The sequence below is a fragment of the Physella acuta genome, unplaced genomic scaffold, assembly GCF_028476545.2.
Source record: "Physella acuta isolate Inbredline_101_S28 unplaced genomic scaffold, ASM2847654v3 ptg000255l, whole genome shotgun sequence".
Lineage (NCBI taxonomy): Eukaryota > Metazoa > Mollusca > Gastropoda > Physidae > Physella > Physella acuta.
The window spans coordinates 102,308-120,633 of record NW_026731774.1 but is presented as its reverse complement, the minus strand read 5'-3'; the positions used below and the strand labels follow the sequence as shown (position 1 = coordinate 120,633).

The 18,326-nt window shown below is 37.2% G+C and overlaps 1 protein-coding gene across 1 annotated transcript; it reads right to left on the bottom strand.

Annotated features, from left to right (window-relative positions):
* Window positions 1-2,839: 2,839 nt before the first annotated feature.
* Window positions 2,840-14,624, bottom strand: LOC131938685 (uncharacterized). The gene is made up of 7 exons (XM_059296814.1): window positions 14,421-14,624; window positions 13,286-13,321; window positions 10,432-10,561; window positions 9,564-9,679; window positions 8,902-8,986; window positions 7,429-7,856; window positions 2,840-3,043 (listed from the first exon to the last, which is right to left on the bottom strand). Exons 1-7 carry the CDS (start codon window positions 14,464-14,466, stop codon window positions 2,883-2,885), a joined length of 1,002 nt encoding a protein of 333 aa, XP_059152797.1. The 5' UTR covers window positions 14,467-14,624; the 3' UTR covers window positions 2,840-2,882.
* Between the last annotated feature and the right edge of the window lie 3,702 nt (window positions 14,625-18,326).

Here is an 18,326-nt window from a genome sequence, read left to right as displayed (position 1 = left end):
CGCGCCTTGCAGTCCCCTCTCTTCCTCTCTATCACTACCACCCCCACCCCCCACATGGTCTGGTGAGCGATGGTTCACTCTAAATGTTTACATTCGTGGAGCCGGGTTTAGTGACGGCCATTAGGGGCAGATAATTTAGTTTGAAACGATTTTAAACTTAGAGGAGTTAACTAAGAGGAGGCTGCCTTCACGGGGGGAAGGGTATAGGGTAGGGGTTTGGGGAAAGGAGGGGGGGTAGTGTTTTAATGCAAATATTTTCAGTGGCAGCATTGGTACTGTCGAATTCACAAATTATGAATTACTGAAAAGTAGAAAATAAAACAACTAAATAGCGACGTATGATACGCCACGGGTCGGCTTGTATAGTATAAAGTAGTTGAATAAACAAATGTAGTAGAATAGTGTATTATGGTGTAAACTGTAGTAGAATAGATGAATGCTATAGAATTGAGTACAGTAATGTAAAATGTAGTAGGGTAGAGTATAATATACAGCTAAGCACATCTTTAAGTAACAAGAGCAAGACGTTATGGTGCTAAAATTTTAAAAGTAGTTGGTTAGGAAATAGAACAAACCTTCTTTCGGACATACACTTTTGGAGTACAATTTATGTTTTATAACATGGTTTGTTTTTTAAAACAAATTTTGTTACTTTTATTATTTGTTCGGGTAATAAGCATTCTCCTTGTGGGTTAAAAACAATGTGGGTGTTTGTTTGTTTTTAAATTAACATAAGCATTGTTTTTACAGGCTTTATTTCAAACAAATAACTGAAAATCAAATGTTAACAAAATTATGAGCAGCCTTTTGAAATTTACACTTTCAACACAAACTATTTAACCACTTTGACAAACTCCACACGACTGATGTGCAATACAACACATACATACACACATACAGACAAAATTGCAAAAACTAGGTTTTTCCGACTCAGATACGAGAAAGTATCCAAAAATATGCTATCTAAGCATTATTTTTTTAACGTGCGTCGCTTAGGGTTACAATAGATTAAATATCTATAATTTAACGTATAAACCATATTAAATTTTTAAAAGGCTCAATTTTTAAAAAGCTAATATTTTTAATTACTATTTCATTTATTACAAAACAAATAAAAAAAAACCTTTTATAGCAACAAGCTCTTAAATGCACTAAAAATAAGAAAATAAAACTAATCTGCTTTCTCACATCAAATTTTTGTCGCTAAAATATGTAAAAGATGTAAAATGCCCGATCTTCCTGATTTCGAACATCGGCCAGACAGTTCTCAGATTTCATAAGGCGACTGACCAAAGTCGGTACAGTAAGGTCGTTAGCAACTGTATGTTGAAGTATGTTATTTGACCATAGTTATGAGGATACATCTGACAGGCAAGTTCCTTCTATCTCAAAATATATACTGTGGTCTGGGAAAAAAAAAACGAGACATTAAATTGTGTGGTACTTATAGTTTAGACATCGTATGTATTCAATTTATTTTGTGCAACAGCTGAACACGTAAGAACGACCTACAGAGAACCAGTCATGCAATAGTCTAAGCTTGACTGCGTTTTGACAAGAAACGTCATAATCGTCGCTCCGTTTAGCTTAGCCCACTAGATCATTATCATTGTTTAACTACGCTTGTAAACCTTCGGGTATGATAGAAAGATATAATTGACACTAGAACGTTACAGAGCGCTACCTGCCTGTGTATCAATAATAGCTCTCTTGAGTGGAGTTAGTAAGTTCTTTTACTATACATTGCTATGTTGAGAAACGTGCAAGCGCCATTTTTGTTTGCTCTCTACTGCGCACCTGCAAAGCCGTTGGAATGTTTCTGGTCTAGTTCATTTAATAACAACACGATTATATCATTCTCACTAATATTTATTTCGTCCTCGCTCTCAATTGTAGTGCAATTGAGCTTTAGAGATGCGTGTTTCAATGTCAGCAATGCAATTTTCTACATAGCTGACGTTTCCTAAATATGAGAAATCTTTTACTTCTTCTGAGTCTTGTGTGTTGTTTATTTTAGTTAGCCCTTTTTCTAGGTTCGTGTGTTTTTTAAATGTTAACAGCTATTATTGCGGTACGAAATTAGACTTTATATCAAATCGACATCTATGTTTTTGACCCGTTAAATGTTTTTTTTAAAAGCTGCGGTTTTTTTTTTAATTTATTTTTAATAACATGATCTGTTTTTAACACAGGGAAATGACTTTAAATTTGTTTGCATCTATTCTTTTTTTTCTCTATTACACGACACACAAAAACGATGTTCCAGAGCTCAGGTCCCAAACTTTTCAATTATGTCTCAATTGTGTATTGATAATATTTATTGATAATCTGTATTGGATTCGATCCTAGTCTGAATAACATTTGACCATAACGTGTGTCCTTGCTCACTCGCAAAAACAGACACAATTTTGTTTTTAAAGATGTATGAAGTTCTTTATTCTACTAGAGTTATGCAAACAATTTTTTTATAAAAAGGAAAAATGCAAGACTTTCAGAAAAACAAGGTGCCTCTAGGAACTTGGAGTGGATGTGTTACTATGTACATGAGTATGTGTGTAGCGTGCGTGTGCATGCGTGTACCATGCGTGCGGCGTCGTGTTATTATGTGTGTGCGTGTGTGCATGCGTGCGTGTGTGCGACACGTATGTATGTGCTTGTGTTTGTGTTGTTACAGACTTTATACTGTGTGAAAAATGTTTGTATTTTAACTTTTTGTAAATCCCAACTGTGTTTATGATTAACAAGATCATCGTTCAACTACTAAGTACTACGATCTCTTATACCACATTGATTCAATATTTGTTTTTACAGAACTGAGGTTCAAAAGCTGGACCGGCCTGAAAATAGAATTTTAAAAAATTGTCTTGAAGTCCGACGTTTCCTCAATTACGTCTGCTCCTCATCTTGGCCTGCTCCTGCACCATGTTTCTGGTGTTACAGCGGTCACCAGTACAAAAGCACGTGACTTCCTTCTTGTGAGTCAGACAGCCATTGGCTGGGATATGCAGACCTGGGAACTTGCCGTCTGAACATCCACGGACAACTAGTAAAAGAAGAGAAAACTACAGTCAGGCCCCATCAATTCCAAACTATATCAGCAGAATTGTATTGCTCTAAAGTCAGACTGAGGAGTGTAGTACGTACTCCACAAGTATGTGAGCACTAAGTATGACATTCTATAAATAGCTTTGCAAAACCATTGCTAGAAATGTACAAAAAACTATTAAAGCATGAATCTTATTTTTATATATTACTAACCGTCCCGGTCAGGCCCTGCTCTGGCTTCAGTGAAAAACCTTTCTGTTAAAGACCATTACCTGTGTGTTTAGTAATCATCATAAACCCGGCATTGCCCACCCAAACCACAACCAACTAAAACAACAAAACGCAAACATAACGCTAACACAATTACAAATACAAACGAAAACAAAAACCTAACAACAAACCCAACCACAACCACAAACACCAATACGAACACAAAAAAAAACGAAAAAGCAAACGAAAACAAACCAAATCCAAACGCAAAACCAAACACAAACACAAACCCAAAGAAAAAAACACAAACAAAAAAGCAAACGAAAACAAAAACCTAACAACAAACCCAACCACAAACACCAATACGAACACAAAGAAAAAAAAACGAAAAGGCAAACGAAAACAAACCAAAACCAACCACAAACACAAATACAAACACAAACCCAAAGAAAAAAACACAAACGAAAACGAAAAAAGAAAGAACAAAAACGAACCAAATCAAAACGCAACCACTAACGCAAACCCAACCTAAACACAAAGAAAACACTAACGCGAACATAAACGCAAAGTGCTCTCAGTCTAGCCCGGGGCAGAATCGCCTGTTTCAGCTTAATAATCGACTACAGTGCCCCAACTTATTCATAGTCTTTTGCACTCACTTAAACGAACGTAGGTGCCAAACCAAACCAAATGAACAATTATAATACTCCAAGCTTATTCGTAAAATACCTACAACATTTGCACTTGATCAATCCCCGCTAATTATGTAATTATTTTTTTCCCAACACCAAAACAAAGTAATAAAAAGTAAATTCTTTTCCACTAATGCAATGTTTTATAAAGGGAAGTAATTGTGTTTTCCTAATTTAACAAAGGAAAGTAAGTGCTAAAGGACTAAATATAAATAATTTTCAGACATAATTAGAATTTTTGTTCTTTTTTTTTTAAATTATGTTTAATGAACATGCCTACAACTATTACTATCAATTTGAAAACTGAAAATTATTTCCCAACACTTTCAATAGTAATTTTTTAACTCATAAATTTAGACTATGAGTACGATAATAGTCTAACACTTAAATCCATGGAAGTACGTCAACGACAAACAAACAAACTTATTTTTACATACAGAATTGAGCTTTATATATTAGATATAAACAAGTCTTAAGCAAAATCCAAAACACCATAGCACTTTATAAATTTAGCTCAACAACAATTTTTGCTAGGTCATCTATAATTAATAGGTATGTCATCCCAAAAATTACCTATATAGCCACGGCTAAAAATATCCCAAAGCCAACAATTAAACATCTGAATAAAATCATTAGAGAGTACATATTTCAGACCACAATTTCAAACATTAGCCACAACACTTTAGTACAAAACAAACTTCATGGAGGAATAAACCTGCACGATATACAGACCAAAATCAATACATTCAGACTAACACACATTAGCAGAATAATTAGCCAACCAAACTTTCACCCTCTAGCTCACTACTATATAGGCATTCAGCTAAACAAACTTACAAAAATCAATAATACAACTCCACATTACATAGGAGGAAAACACAGTCCCTTTTACACAGAATGTTTACAAATATTAAAAAACAACGAAAAACTTGTTCACAAAAAGTCACAAAACATTTACAAAAATTTAGTGCAAAAGCTCTCAACTCCACTATACAACAGAATTCAATGGTGTAGGAAATACGCTCTAACAGACACAATGGACACCTTCAGAAACCTACACCTCAAAACCATCACACCCAAAGCCAGGGAAATAACTTACAGACTCATCTACAATTCAACACCCCTAGCAAAACAACAGAAACCATTTTGCCCACTATGTAGACAAAACACACCCGAAACCGAAACGCACATCTATTTAGAATGCCCCACCATACAAAACATGAAAAAGACGCTAGAAAACAAAATAATAAAAAACGAGACCTACAATATCGATATAGTCATAACTCTAAACAAAATCCCAATACAAAGAGATAGGACGGACCTAGAGCAAAAAGCAAGGACGGTAGCTATATATAGACAGACTATTTGGAACAGCAGAATAAAAGCAAAACACGACAAGGTACAGTTCACGGGACACGTACTAGACTTGATTTATCGTAGACGACTCGACAATGACAGCACTCAAACACATATACCATAATTAACAACACCAAAACGTAAAGAACATATTACACTGCTTTTGCCACCTGGAACGCCTAATCGAACTGACACATCCCCCTTTCATCACACCCTCTCCGCCCCCCGCCCCTAAACCTCATGATCCCAATATCAAATTTCCCCTCAAAACTGCATCCCCTCGTCCCCATCACCACCACCCCTGTGATGAAGTACTATGTTAAACAGTGACAATGATGTATTATCCAAATACATTTCTAACAACATCAATGTAACTCCCACCCCTCAACCCCCATGTCCCCACTTTGTGTCGCATCATTTATCATTTGGCATTTCATTTTCCTATTGTTGCTTTTTGTGTATTGTTTAATTTATAAAGCTTACAAACATTGTAAAGCTATCATTTGTTACTATATTACTATTATCATATATGTAAGGTACTTTGGTCCGCAACGTACAAATGACCCCAATGACCCGTACTCCTTTTGTATTCATTGTTTTATCACCAAATTAACACTTACAGTTGTTTCGTTAACTTTACTAACTCTTTTATGTGAACACCAATTTTTTTGATCTATAAAACTCCACTGTATCCCTACACGTGATAGCTACACGCCTACCCACCCCTAACCTGTCGGTACTAAACATTCATCTAAACATAAACACCGACTTGAACATACCAACCTTTCACCCTCCCACTAATTCGCTCATACAGCAATCTGTTCGTCAAACCCTCCCCCCCCCCCCACCCACACACACTACAAATGGTAACACCTCAGCAGTCAGATAACACAGCACAAAATGTGACGCTTGGCTTGCCTTAAAACACGCAGTCACCCTCTCCACGCCTCGTCGGACACATCTACCCACTCCCCCCTCTCCCCCTCTATCCACTTACCCTCAGACATGAAAACACCACTTTCCCTTTAACTGTTCCAACGATCCCACCACCCACCCCAACATCAATTTCGAATATCTATTCATTTACTTTTTAAAATTCTAAATCTTGTTTCTTTCCCCTCATTTTTTACACAGCAACCTTTTGAAAAATCAATGCGACCAGTACATAAATAAACACTCTTTTAACTAGTCAACTTAATGTGTTTCCCTACATTGAAAATGCTCCACTGGCCCTTTGTCATTCTCGGAAAAATATCCTTTCCAGTCCCCACCCAGACTTCTGACACGTTTATTTGACCTTCACCCCTTTTACTGCCATCTTTTGTAATTTTTGTTATAATCATATACATGACATCATGTAAATATTCATTATGTACATGTTCAAAACCTTTCGTTTTCATTTGAAACTATGTAAAAAATGTGATGTTGATGTACTTGTTTTAATTGCAAATAAAAGTATTTAAAAAAAAAAGATATAAGTTACCGATTATATATCATATCAAAGTTTACTTTTTTTTAAAAAATCAAATATATAATTGGTTTTGATAATGTTTTATAAACAACGCATTTATTTAATTATTCACTTATTTCGATTTTTTTTTCTTGCTAAACGTTATAGAATTTTTATGATTGTTTTTAATGTCTTTATTCACAAAAAGTCTTGCTTTAAATATTACGGAATGGCAATCAAGAAATATGTAGCAATATGGTATACATCCTAACAGTTTTCGCACGTAAAAAGATATACCTTGTCTCCTTTCTACTAGAAGGTTGGCTCATGGTTATCTTATTTTGAACCTCAGATCAAGGTTGACATACGAGGTACCTTACACTTGACTCACCTGTCCTTGAACATTGAATCAAGATTGCTAGTAAGTAAGTACTTTTTCAAACTTGACGCTCCTATGGGTTGGTCAACTAGAACTCATCTGGTTCGGTGACCTCTGCATATTACCGTGGTCAGCACTTTGCCCAGCCGCCTTTAATTTACCCAACACGTCAGGTACTCATGTGAGCTGGGTAAACTCTAGACGTCCTGTAGACCACACTATCCTATGGGTTAGCCGTCGGGGGTTCTACCATTCGACCACACCGTCCCGTATGAGATATTTTACACCTGACTCACCTGCATTTGAACCTCGGGTTACGGTAGACATACACGGTCCACTACACTTGACGTAATGAAACTTTGACCACGCCCAGATGTTTCCATTGGCTGGACACATATCGTTCTCGCACTCGTCGTCCCGCCCACTGCTGCACCTGTAGCAGGTGTTGTAGTCCCTGGGTGGGGCTGGGCTCAAGGCTGTGGTCGTCTCAACTGGCGAGGGGCTGAGGGTCGTGTCCGTCGGTGGGTCTGAACTCATGGGTGTTGTCGTTGTTTCAAGTGGTAAAGGACCCAGGGTCGTCTCCTCAGGGGTGTTTGATTGACATTTATTTGCAGTGGCTGGCTTGAAGATTTTGTCCAGGGCGTCGCTGAGTTTCTGGACATTGCTGCCTGGGCACAGCCGAGTGGCCAACTCGATGCTGCAGTTCTTCTGTGTCGATGCAAACCTGTAGACGATACCAGACAGGTCACAGACAACAGAAAAGGTTGTTTTTTTACTTTCTCGTATATACGAAGTAGCCTATAGAGAAAGTCTTGTAATCGTGCAAAAAAAATCGAGATTTTTACAAATCTCGACGTTTTACATCTCACTGATACGGAAAAACATAATTTTGCAATCTTGTCCGTATGTCTGTGTGTCTATCTGTGTGTCTCTGTGTGTGTGTAAACACGATAACTTGAGTACCGTTACAGCTAGGTTGATGAAATTTCATATATAAGTATTTTATCAAAATCGTAGATCCGTATCAACTTTTGAGCGATTTCCGATAACCGGAAGTGGTACTTTTTCTACTTTGAATTTTCCAAAAGCCTCTAACTTGAGTACTATTTCAGGTAGATAAATGAAATTTCACATGTAAGTAAAAGATCTAATTCTCTACCTTCTGTCAAATTTTGAGTAATTTTCGTTGACCGGTAGTACTAATTTACGCTATTTCCGATTTCTCAAAAAACGCATGTAAATTTATAAAGTAGCCTACTAATAATATTGCGCACTATTATGCACTTTTTTTATTTTACGTTCACTTGGTGTGCAATTCTTTTGTCTACGAGATTTTATTCTATTTTTAAAACTTTAAGTATTTAAAATGGATTAAAAATCATGTCTATAGCCCGAGTTCCCATCCCCTGTTGTTTTATATAAGAATATTCGAGAAAGTTTAGGGGAGATCACTCCCGGTTTATTTTATTCTGGTATCAGCAATATGATGTGTAGTTGAATAAGTCTGACCAAATTGGCCCGGTGATCTCTGGACTCTAGACAACACTGAATTGGTCCATCTATAGACCTCATTGAAGTGGGCCATCTTTAAACTATTCTAAAACTATTGTTTACTATAATAAATGCACTATGCACCTTTTCCTGATCGTTTAAAAGATAATAACTGTGTTGACAAAAATATTGTTTAGTAATAAACAAGTCGCTTTCGCTTTATAGTTCACTTATTGATGTGATTCCTCAAAGATAAAAATAAATGCATGCATACTTACAAGCAAACGTCGGAATTAAAGCCACAGGTGTAGAAGGTATCAATGAATTCCTTGTTTTGAAAACATGGATTAAAATCAAGAAAATCTACAGGGAAAAAAAATTATACAACTTTCTTCAGATTTTTTCAACTCTGATATCTGATTAATTAAAATAATGTTTACATTAGTAACGCATTCTAACAAAAACAAATCCTTAAATAATAATAATTTGATGGGACGACGTGGTTGAGTAGTAAAGCGCTCTACTGCTAACCCGAAGTTCTCGAGTTCGGATCACCAAGTTCACCAAGATCTGATAGGTAGCCTACCTGACGCGAGTTAGGGAAGGTAAAGGCGGCTGGTCATGGTGCTGACCACATCTTCATTTCTTTTGACGTATACAAGAAACAGATTAACTCTATCTGTACAATTGATCGTAAATGTCCGAAACGGGAACTTTAATTTTTTTTTTAAATAAACATTTGTTTTAAAATACTTAACACTTTTTGTTTCGTTAGAGAATTACAAACACATATTGCCATTCCATTTATCTTTTTAATAAACAATACAGTCTGTATTTGGGTCACCATTAGCTTTCACCTCCACCTCATCCTTCCTTTCACATCCCAACACTCACACACCAATCTTCACCACCCTCTAGAACTATCAGCACTAATTCTCACCTTTGTATCCTGTAGTCGAACATAGATAGTCAAGCAGCCCCTTGAACAAAAGGAAATCCTCTTGCGCCTTCTCCGAACAGTTCGTGAAAAGAGGCTCAAGGCACGCTGTCTTGGCGCTGTAGAACAAAATAAAATTATGTGTTAGGTACTATACAATGTTCATATATAGTGAGTACTTTCAGTCTCTATCAGAATATGCTGTCACTTTTATTTTACCTTGACAACATTTACAATGCATCTACTGGTACTTTCCAGTTTATGTTTAAGTGGAACAATCATGAACAATATTTTTAGTATAGACACTTTGTCTTCGTTTTTTTTTTAATATGGAGAATGTGATCATCCATGTGGACGTCTCTCCGTGTGCGGACGCCCAGGTAAACATGTTGTTTGGCGGCGGTTTAAATAACGCCGCGGGTCGGGTGGAGAAGGGAAATCTGGGGCGGACATTCGTTAGAGCGTTGCGCCATTTTTTTTCCGTAGTTAAATTTTCGTGAATATCCATATTCACGTCAAAGGTATTACCGCTGAAGGAATAACCGTTAGAATTGCGGGGATCCCCACCCGCGCGCATCGCGGTGCTCTGAGGTAATATCCATATCCACACCGTAGCGAAGCACGGGTATAAACTAGCATATATATATATGTGTGTATATATATATATATATATATATATATATATATATATATATATATATATATATATATATATATATAACTAAGAACTGCTGTTAACCTGTTTCAGGATTAATAACTACTAATTAAGATGTCTTATTATCAATTTATTCAGTTAAAAATTATTTAGATTGTATGGTTTTCGTTTTTCTTACTAGAAATTTGGAAAAAAAAATTTTAAGAGGAAACGTACTTGCACAATGTAGCCTGTGTGGAGACTGGGTCCTCGACAAAGATGGTGTAGTTGCTAAAGTAGTTCAGGTCGCCAAAGGTTTGCCCTAGACATTGGTGGGCATCATCAGTGTAGGGACACACGTCTACAGCTACAACCGACAGGAAAGATTAATATATCATGGGAGACTAGCGCTCATACCATATTTTTTCGAAGTTACAAATACTTTTGTTGATAAGACTCATTCAGTTTGTTAAAACTACATCTACGATACAGTCATTTTAACATTGTTAGTAGTCAAAGTTAGTGTTTTTAATTAAAGTTAAGTAGTGATTGTTATATAGCTTATAAGGTTATTGTGTAATAAGTCATTATAGTTGGGTGATTGTAGTTATTTATATAATGATTGTACAGTAAAGTACAGCAAAGTAGCTATAATATGCTGAGTCAGCGCGTTATAGTTTTTGTATTCATTCATTTAAGTCATAATGTGATTGTATAATTAATGCAACATTTGCAGCATTTTGATGTAACCATTGTGGTGTAACTAATGTAGCCATTACGGTGCAATTTTTGCCGCCATTACAGTATAATTGATGGAGCGATTAAAGTTTTAGTTGCAACCATTAAAGTATAATTGATGGAGCCATTAAAGTTTTAGTTGCAACCATTAAAGTATAATAGATACAACCATTACAGTATGAATGATGGAGCCATTACAGTATAATTCATGTAACCAGTTAATTCATGTAACCATTACAGTATAATCGATGGCGCTATTAAAGTATAAGTTGCAAACATTAAAGTATAATAGATGCATCCATTACTGTATAATTGATGGAGCCATTAAAGTTTAAGTTGCAAACATTAAAGTATAATTGATGGAGCCATTAAAGTTTTAGTTGCAACCATTAAAGTATAATAGATACAACCATTACAGTATGAATGATGGAGCCATTACAGTATAATTCATGTAACCAGTTAATTCATGTAACCATTACAGTATAATCGATGGCGCTATCCTAATATATAAAAGCCCAATGTGCGCACATCTCTCTCTCTCTCTCTCTCTTTCTCTGTCCGCAAAAATTTTTCGCCGGACATCACGTCAGAATCGGCAGCGATATATCGAGAATTTTTTACGGACTTTTGTTGAAAATAATATGTTAGATGTTTTAAATGTATAACCACAATTTTAGTTAAAGAAGAAAAATAAAAATTAAAGGCGTATTCGAATGTAGGGAAACAGTATTATTTATGCAACCGGAAAAGCATTAATATATGTGAAAAAGAACGCATAAAACTGTGACGTCACTATTGCTTATACATTAACTAATGACGTCATCTGCCGTGTTTAGAATGAAAAGAAATGAACTATTTCATTCAAATTTGATTTAGATCTACGTACACTATGAAATGTATACAATACAATTTTTCCGGCCTAAACTCATAACATTTATTTTATGTATTTGGATTCTAGATCTAGAGATTCTAGATCTAGACTAAATCTAAATCTAAATCTACGCAATAACTAGATCTAGACGTAGACGCTAAGATCTAGATTTAGACTCTAACTTCTCTAAAATCAATTCCAAAAATAAATTTCTATATTAGGACTAAACTATTTCAAGACTTATTTATTTTATACAAAATCTTTGTTTGGAACTGGCTAATTTGGGATAAAAAATTAATTTGAAAGAATAGGCATATTCGCGTAAGTTAAGATTTTAAAATACGTGTTTCATTCTCCGTATTTTATAAGGTGCCTAAATAGCGGAGATGTTAGTGTACATTAAACCACGCAGTTGGTGCGGGTTCGAGACACAGAAGGTCAACTTGGTTAATGTATTCTTTTTTAATATGCTCGGGCTAAACTTTAAAAAAAAATTCTATTAGGAATCTAGATCTAGATCTAGATTGTCGGGTGTCCGATAGGGCACTTCCCGGCGCCGCAGGCGCTTCAAATTTGGCATGATCTTGCCTTGGTGCGACAGAACACGGGGGCCGGTTGGCCGAAAAGTCTACGATGTGGGGGTCAAAACTGACCTCGACTGACCGGTACCTTATATGAGCTATAAATCGAAAAAAAATGTCCACGGAGGAACCTCTTCATAACTCTTGAGGTCGTAGACCGACCTTCGGGCGAATTAATTAAGCATTCAAATTCTCAATGTTTTCGAAAGCCTAAGCGAAGCTGGGCAGCATGCCTAGTTAAAGTATAAGTTGCAAACATTAAAGTATAATAGATGCATCCATTACTGTATAATTGATGGAGCCATTAAAGTTTAAGTTGCAAACATTAAAGTATAATTGATGGAGCCATTAAAGTTTTAGTTTCAACCATTAAAGTATAATTGATGGAGCCATTAAAGTTTAAGTTGCAAACATTAAAGTATAATTGATGGAGCCATTAAAGTTTAAGTTGCAAACATTAAAGTATAATTGATGGAGCCATTAAAGTTTTAGTTGCAACCATTAAAGTATAATTGATACAACCATTACAGTATGATTGATCGAGCCATTACATTATAATTCATGTAACCATTTTATTCATGTAACCATTAAAGTAGCGTCACAAAGACTCACAAGGCGGGGCCGGGGGGGTGCAGTCCGAACCATTTTAGGGGTGGCACCATATCGAAAAGTCATAATGTACTCTCAAAACTATGATTTATCCAGTTAAAATAATAAAATATTTGGGGAAATGGGATGACACCAACCCGAAAAATGCAAATATTTTTTGGAGAGGGTAAGCAGACACCCTCAGTTACTGCACTGGGGTGAAACCCGTCCTAGCGACGCCACTAAGTATAGATAATGTCGTCAGATAATGTCGTCATGCAGCAAATCAGACAAGCCTTCGTCCTCTACTCACGTGAATCTGTGGGCGGGGCTTCAGTGGCACCCTTGGCTGTGGAAGATAGTTTGAAAATTTTAAAAAATATTTTACGTCTGGGAATTTTAGAAGTTTATTTTGGGCATCTCTTCTCTATTCCCCCCCCCCCCCCCCCCCCAAAAAAAAGCACTTCTTTCTCTCTTCCCCCCCCCCCTCCCCGAACGTAATAGAATTTATATGAAAAAAAAGTACTTTTTCTGGTGTCCGACCACCCCCTTCACCCCCCCCCCCCATCCCGCAAAATGTAGTCAGCCGCCCCAACCTCGAAATTTTCAAGTCCCACCCCTTTCTCACTTCCCGGTGAAAAAAGTCTTTACTAAACACTGCTTGTTTGGGGGCGGGTGCAGGATAGTGGGATAGCTGGTTTATTTCTTTGAAAAATTGTGTTCTTTATTGTAGGGCTGGTACAAAGAAATTGTATTTAATACTGCCAATGGTATAACAAGCAATTTTATCTCAGGAACTAAAAATTAAAGGGCATTTAGATTTTTTAATTTATAAATCCCTACATTTTTGTAGCACCAAATTATATTATTTCTGGGTGGTGGTCTCTGTTATATATATATATATATATATATATATATATATATATATATATATATATATATATATATATATATATATATATATATATATATATAGCTGCTGATGATTTATGAAAATGTTAAATAGGGGTTAGTGATATATGGAATTATATGGACATTTTAAATAATGTTATATCGATACTTTGCACTGTAATAAAAACAAAAGTAATAGAGGCAAAAAAATGAAAATGGCTATGGAATATATATATATATATATATATATATATATATATATATATATATATATATATATATATATATATATATATATATATATATATACATACATATCGATAGATAGATATAACAACCGAATGACTATGAATAAACATCAGACTTAGTATAGCATCATGACAAGTTGTCTTTCTGGAAGTATGGCTGGTTAAATCAGTGCCCTCACAGCCTTAACAAACCTCACGACCAGCCTACTCTCACAAAGGGCTAATATTGTCTGAAGAATACAACACCTTCACGATATGGCCAAAAAAATGTCTAAATAAAGTCAATACTGTATGAGAAATGCAACCTACCTGACGAAATGAGATGAACAAAAATCAAAATAAATAAAGTTTTCATCTTCAGGAATTAAAAAGCAACAAAAATCTCCCCTTTTATTTAAAATGTGTTCTTTTCGCTTAAACAGTGATATAATATATAACGATGCAAATATATTATAAGACAAGAATCTACCGCTGCTTTTATACGAATGTATTTAAGGTTTTGCCTCCCTGGCAATTACATGTTAAATGTTACAGTTTCTTTTCAGATCCGGTTCCTGTTTCAAGACGAGGGGGGTTTATTTCGAGCTCTACATTTCTCGGGGGTAACAAAAACTCGTAGAAATAGCATTCAAGCGATACGTTTAGAGGTGAAGTGGGGAGGTTCTGAAATAAAGGTCTTTTCAAGCTTCATAAACTTACCGCAAGAAATGTCTATAGCCATTTGTTATGCATTTTGTTATGCCAACATTAGGCACATGACGGTAACGTTAAAAAAAATACCCTTATAAAAAATGTTTTAAAAGGGTCAGTGTTATGGTTAAAATTTTGTTTGATTTTTTATATCTCAGGGTAAGCTTAAAATGTATGGCTGAATAATGAATATCAGTGATACGTGAACGTTGTTAAATGATAAAGTACAAAAAAATATGTTCCAAAAAAAGTTGTTATAGCTTTTAAAAACAAACAAAAATTAAGGAGCTCCAAAATCGACATGCGCTAAGTTAAGTAATTTTTATTTTTAGAACACTTGCAAAAATATGAGGAAACATTTAGTGAAGTATGTGGCTCGTAGTAAAGTGGCATCGAGCTGTATCGCAGACACGAGTTCGATTCCCAGAGTAAGTCTACCCAGCTCTGATATATGGGCCCATTTAAATCCACTGTGTAGGCTTAACTATATCTACCCAGCTCAGATGTGTAGCCCTACCTGAATCCACCCAGCTCAGATGTGTAGCCCTACCTGAATCCACCCAGCTCAGATGTGTAGCCCTACCTGAATCCACCCAGCTCAGATGTGTAGCCCTACCTGAATCCACCCAGCTCAGATGTGTAGCCCTACCCAGTGGCGTAGCGAGGTCGTGTGTTACCCGTTGCGGCACTTAATGGTGTCACCCCCCAGAGGCGCAGCGACCCTTCCCAGGGACGAATTTTCGATTTACACCACCCCCTCAAACTTTCGATTTGCACCCCCCCCCCCCCCATCAAACTTTCGATTTTCTCTATATATTTTGCTATGTTTTTGCCTTGGTGTCACCTCCCGCGCCCCCCCCCTCGCTACGCCTCTGGCCCTACCTGAATCCACCCAGCTCAGATGTGTAGCCCTACCTGAATCCACCCAGCTCAGATGTGTAGCCCTACCTGAATCTACCCAGCTCAGATGTGTAGCCCTACCTGAATCTACCTACTTCTTCTGTGTAGGTTTACCTGAATCCAGCTCTCAGTCTAAGTCATAACTTGGCGAAACTTTCGAAACGTCAGGAAAAATTCAGCATATATTGGAGATTATTTTGACTTCTTTCGGCTTGTTGCAAACGTCAGAGACAGAGGCGTAGCGACCCTTCCCGGCGCCCGGGGACAAACTTTTCGATTTGCACACCCCCCCCCCCTCGAGATTTTGATTTGCACCCCCCCCCCCCCTCAAACTTTCAATTTGCACCCCTCTCAACTTTTCAATTTATTTTTCCAACCCATTTTGGCGCCCCCTAAGCTCGGCGCCCAGGGACATGTGTCCCCCCCCCCCCGCCCCGCCCCCCCCCCCCCCCCTCGCTACGCTACTGGTCAGAGACTGGATCTCACGGGAAGTTTTCAGCAAGAAAGAACACCATTTGGTTCTCATTGAGGTAAATGAAATAGGGTTCAGCTGTTTCTTAGACCACGATAAAGGAAATTATAGTGTGGTCAACCAGCCACTTTTACTTTCCTTAACATGGGTGGACTCATGGCTCAGGAACTTCTAACGGATTCAAGTCCGAGATTTGAACTCAAGACTTTCGTGTTGCCAATCGTACACTCTACCATCCGACCACGAAGTCCCATTTTGTTTGAAGAAAAGTGCGCAAAAATATCGATTCTCATAACGAGGTATATTTTTCTATACTGCAGTACGCTGGTTGTCGAAAGCTAATTTGAATCGTGTCATGAATTTAAAAATGAAGTTTTTTTCTGGGACATTCAAGGGCAACACGTTAACAACAAAGTATGGATGATAACAGTATCATATCTAGCAGATATACCATCATAGCAAATAGGCTTAACCTGAAATAAAGGGGGGGGGGGGGTCGCTGGCAACTTGGTCAATTTAAAAAGATGGTTGCCACCAGAAAAAGTTTGGGAAATAGAATGTCAGAAAAGGTTTAGAAAGACTTGGGAAAGCGATGTTGACTAAAATATAAATCCGCAAAAACACTTTGAAGTTTTAAAAAAAAAAATTTGAATTGGAGACCCATTTATGTCAAAAAAAATATCACCCACACAATGTTTTAAGCTGTGTGGGAGGACGAAATAAGCTTGGGTGTGGCTGAATGTGTGCTCTAGATTCAAGACTGGGGCGAAGGCTCTGAGTGACGGGGGGGGGGTGGAGGAGGAAGGGGAGAGAGATAGGGGGGAGCTGACTCGGAAGCACGGATTCCTTTACGGTCCGCTGATAAGTGCGTCTCTTTCAAAAACATTTCACACACACAAGAGTTACGTCGTCTACGATTTCATCTGGAGTTCATATAAAACATTATAATACATCTAAATAAGTAAAAGAGAATGGGAGAAGTAATGTTTTCGTTCGTTTTAGTTAGATTCTACTAAATCATTTCTAGTATTAAAATCGACATTGCCGATGTAACTAAGTGCTAGAAGTTGCGTGTGCGTTTGCTAGTACGAATGTGTTTCAGTGTCTTGTGTGTGAGTGTGTGTGTGTGTGAGTAAGTGTGTGTTTCTGTGTGTGAGTGTTTTCGCGTGTGTGTGCATTTGTGTGTAACTACCCCACCCTCCTCTTCCACTCTATTCGATGGTGATATACAGAAAAGGTATGTAATACTGATTAGCTATTGTTTATTATCATTGTTTATACATTTCTCTTGTGCACAATAGCTGGATGTTGATACAACTGACTAATAGGCCCAAATGTTGTTAATTTTGTTTTTGTAAGCAAGATGCAATAAACAATTTCCTCTAAAATGATGCGGTCATGTATTTTAGTTCCGATCATTTTTCAAGTGGGCTTACTATACTTTTGCCATACGATGCGGGGTTGTAAAATATAGAAATGTTATATAACACATATGGGGCAGGGGTGGAAAAAAAGTCGTACTTGTTTTATACTATGTGCGCGGTCCGTCCGTAACATAGAAATCGGCAGCGCCGAACGTCACATCACGTTCTTCTGTTCTAGATTTAGAACCCGGGCATTGAATCGGATTTGGCCGGTGACCTATTTCATGTAAACTGACGACAAAACCTATTATAAAAGTGCTTGTAGGACCGACCTGTGTTTTCAGATGCGGGTATGGCTGTTAGAGTTAGGGCAAGAGTTTTGGTTTATGCATGGGTCTCCAAACTACGGCCCGCGGGCCTCATGCGGCCCACGAGGTCCTCTCATCCAGCCCGCGGAGATCTTTTTGTCCACGGAAAATGTGAAGAAAAATGTGTATATATTTGAGGGGGGGGGGGGGTTAGACATTTTTCGGTAGGGGGGGGGAAGGAGGGGGGGGAAGCTGGAATAAACTCTGGCCCCCGAACTGATATTTGATAGTTAATGCGGCCCTCGGAAAGAAAAGTCTGGAGACCCCTGGTTTATAGGATTAGGATCAGGACTAAAAATCAATAGTGTAAGAGATATGGCCAGCTTACGGTAACGTTCTGAACAACAACAAAAAGAATCGAATACGAATAGAGTTTGATTCAAATCCGGTTGTGGAATTCCAAGCTTAATTAGCAATCCGT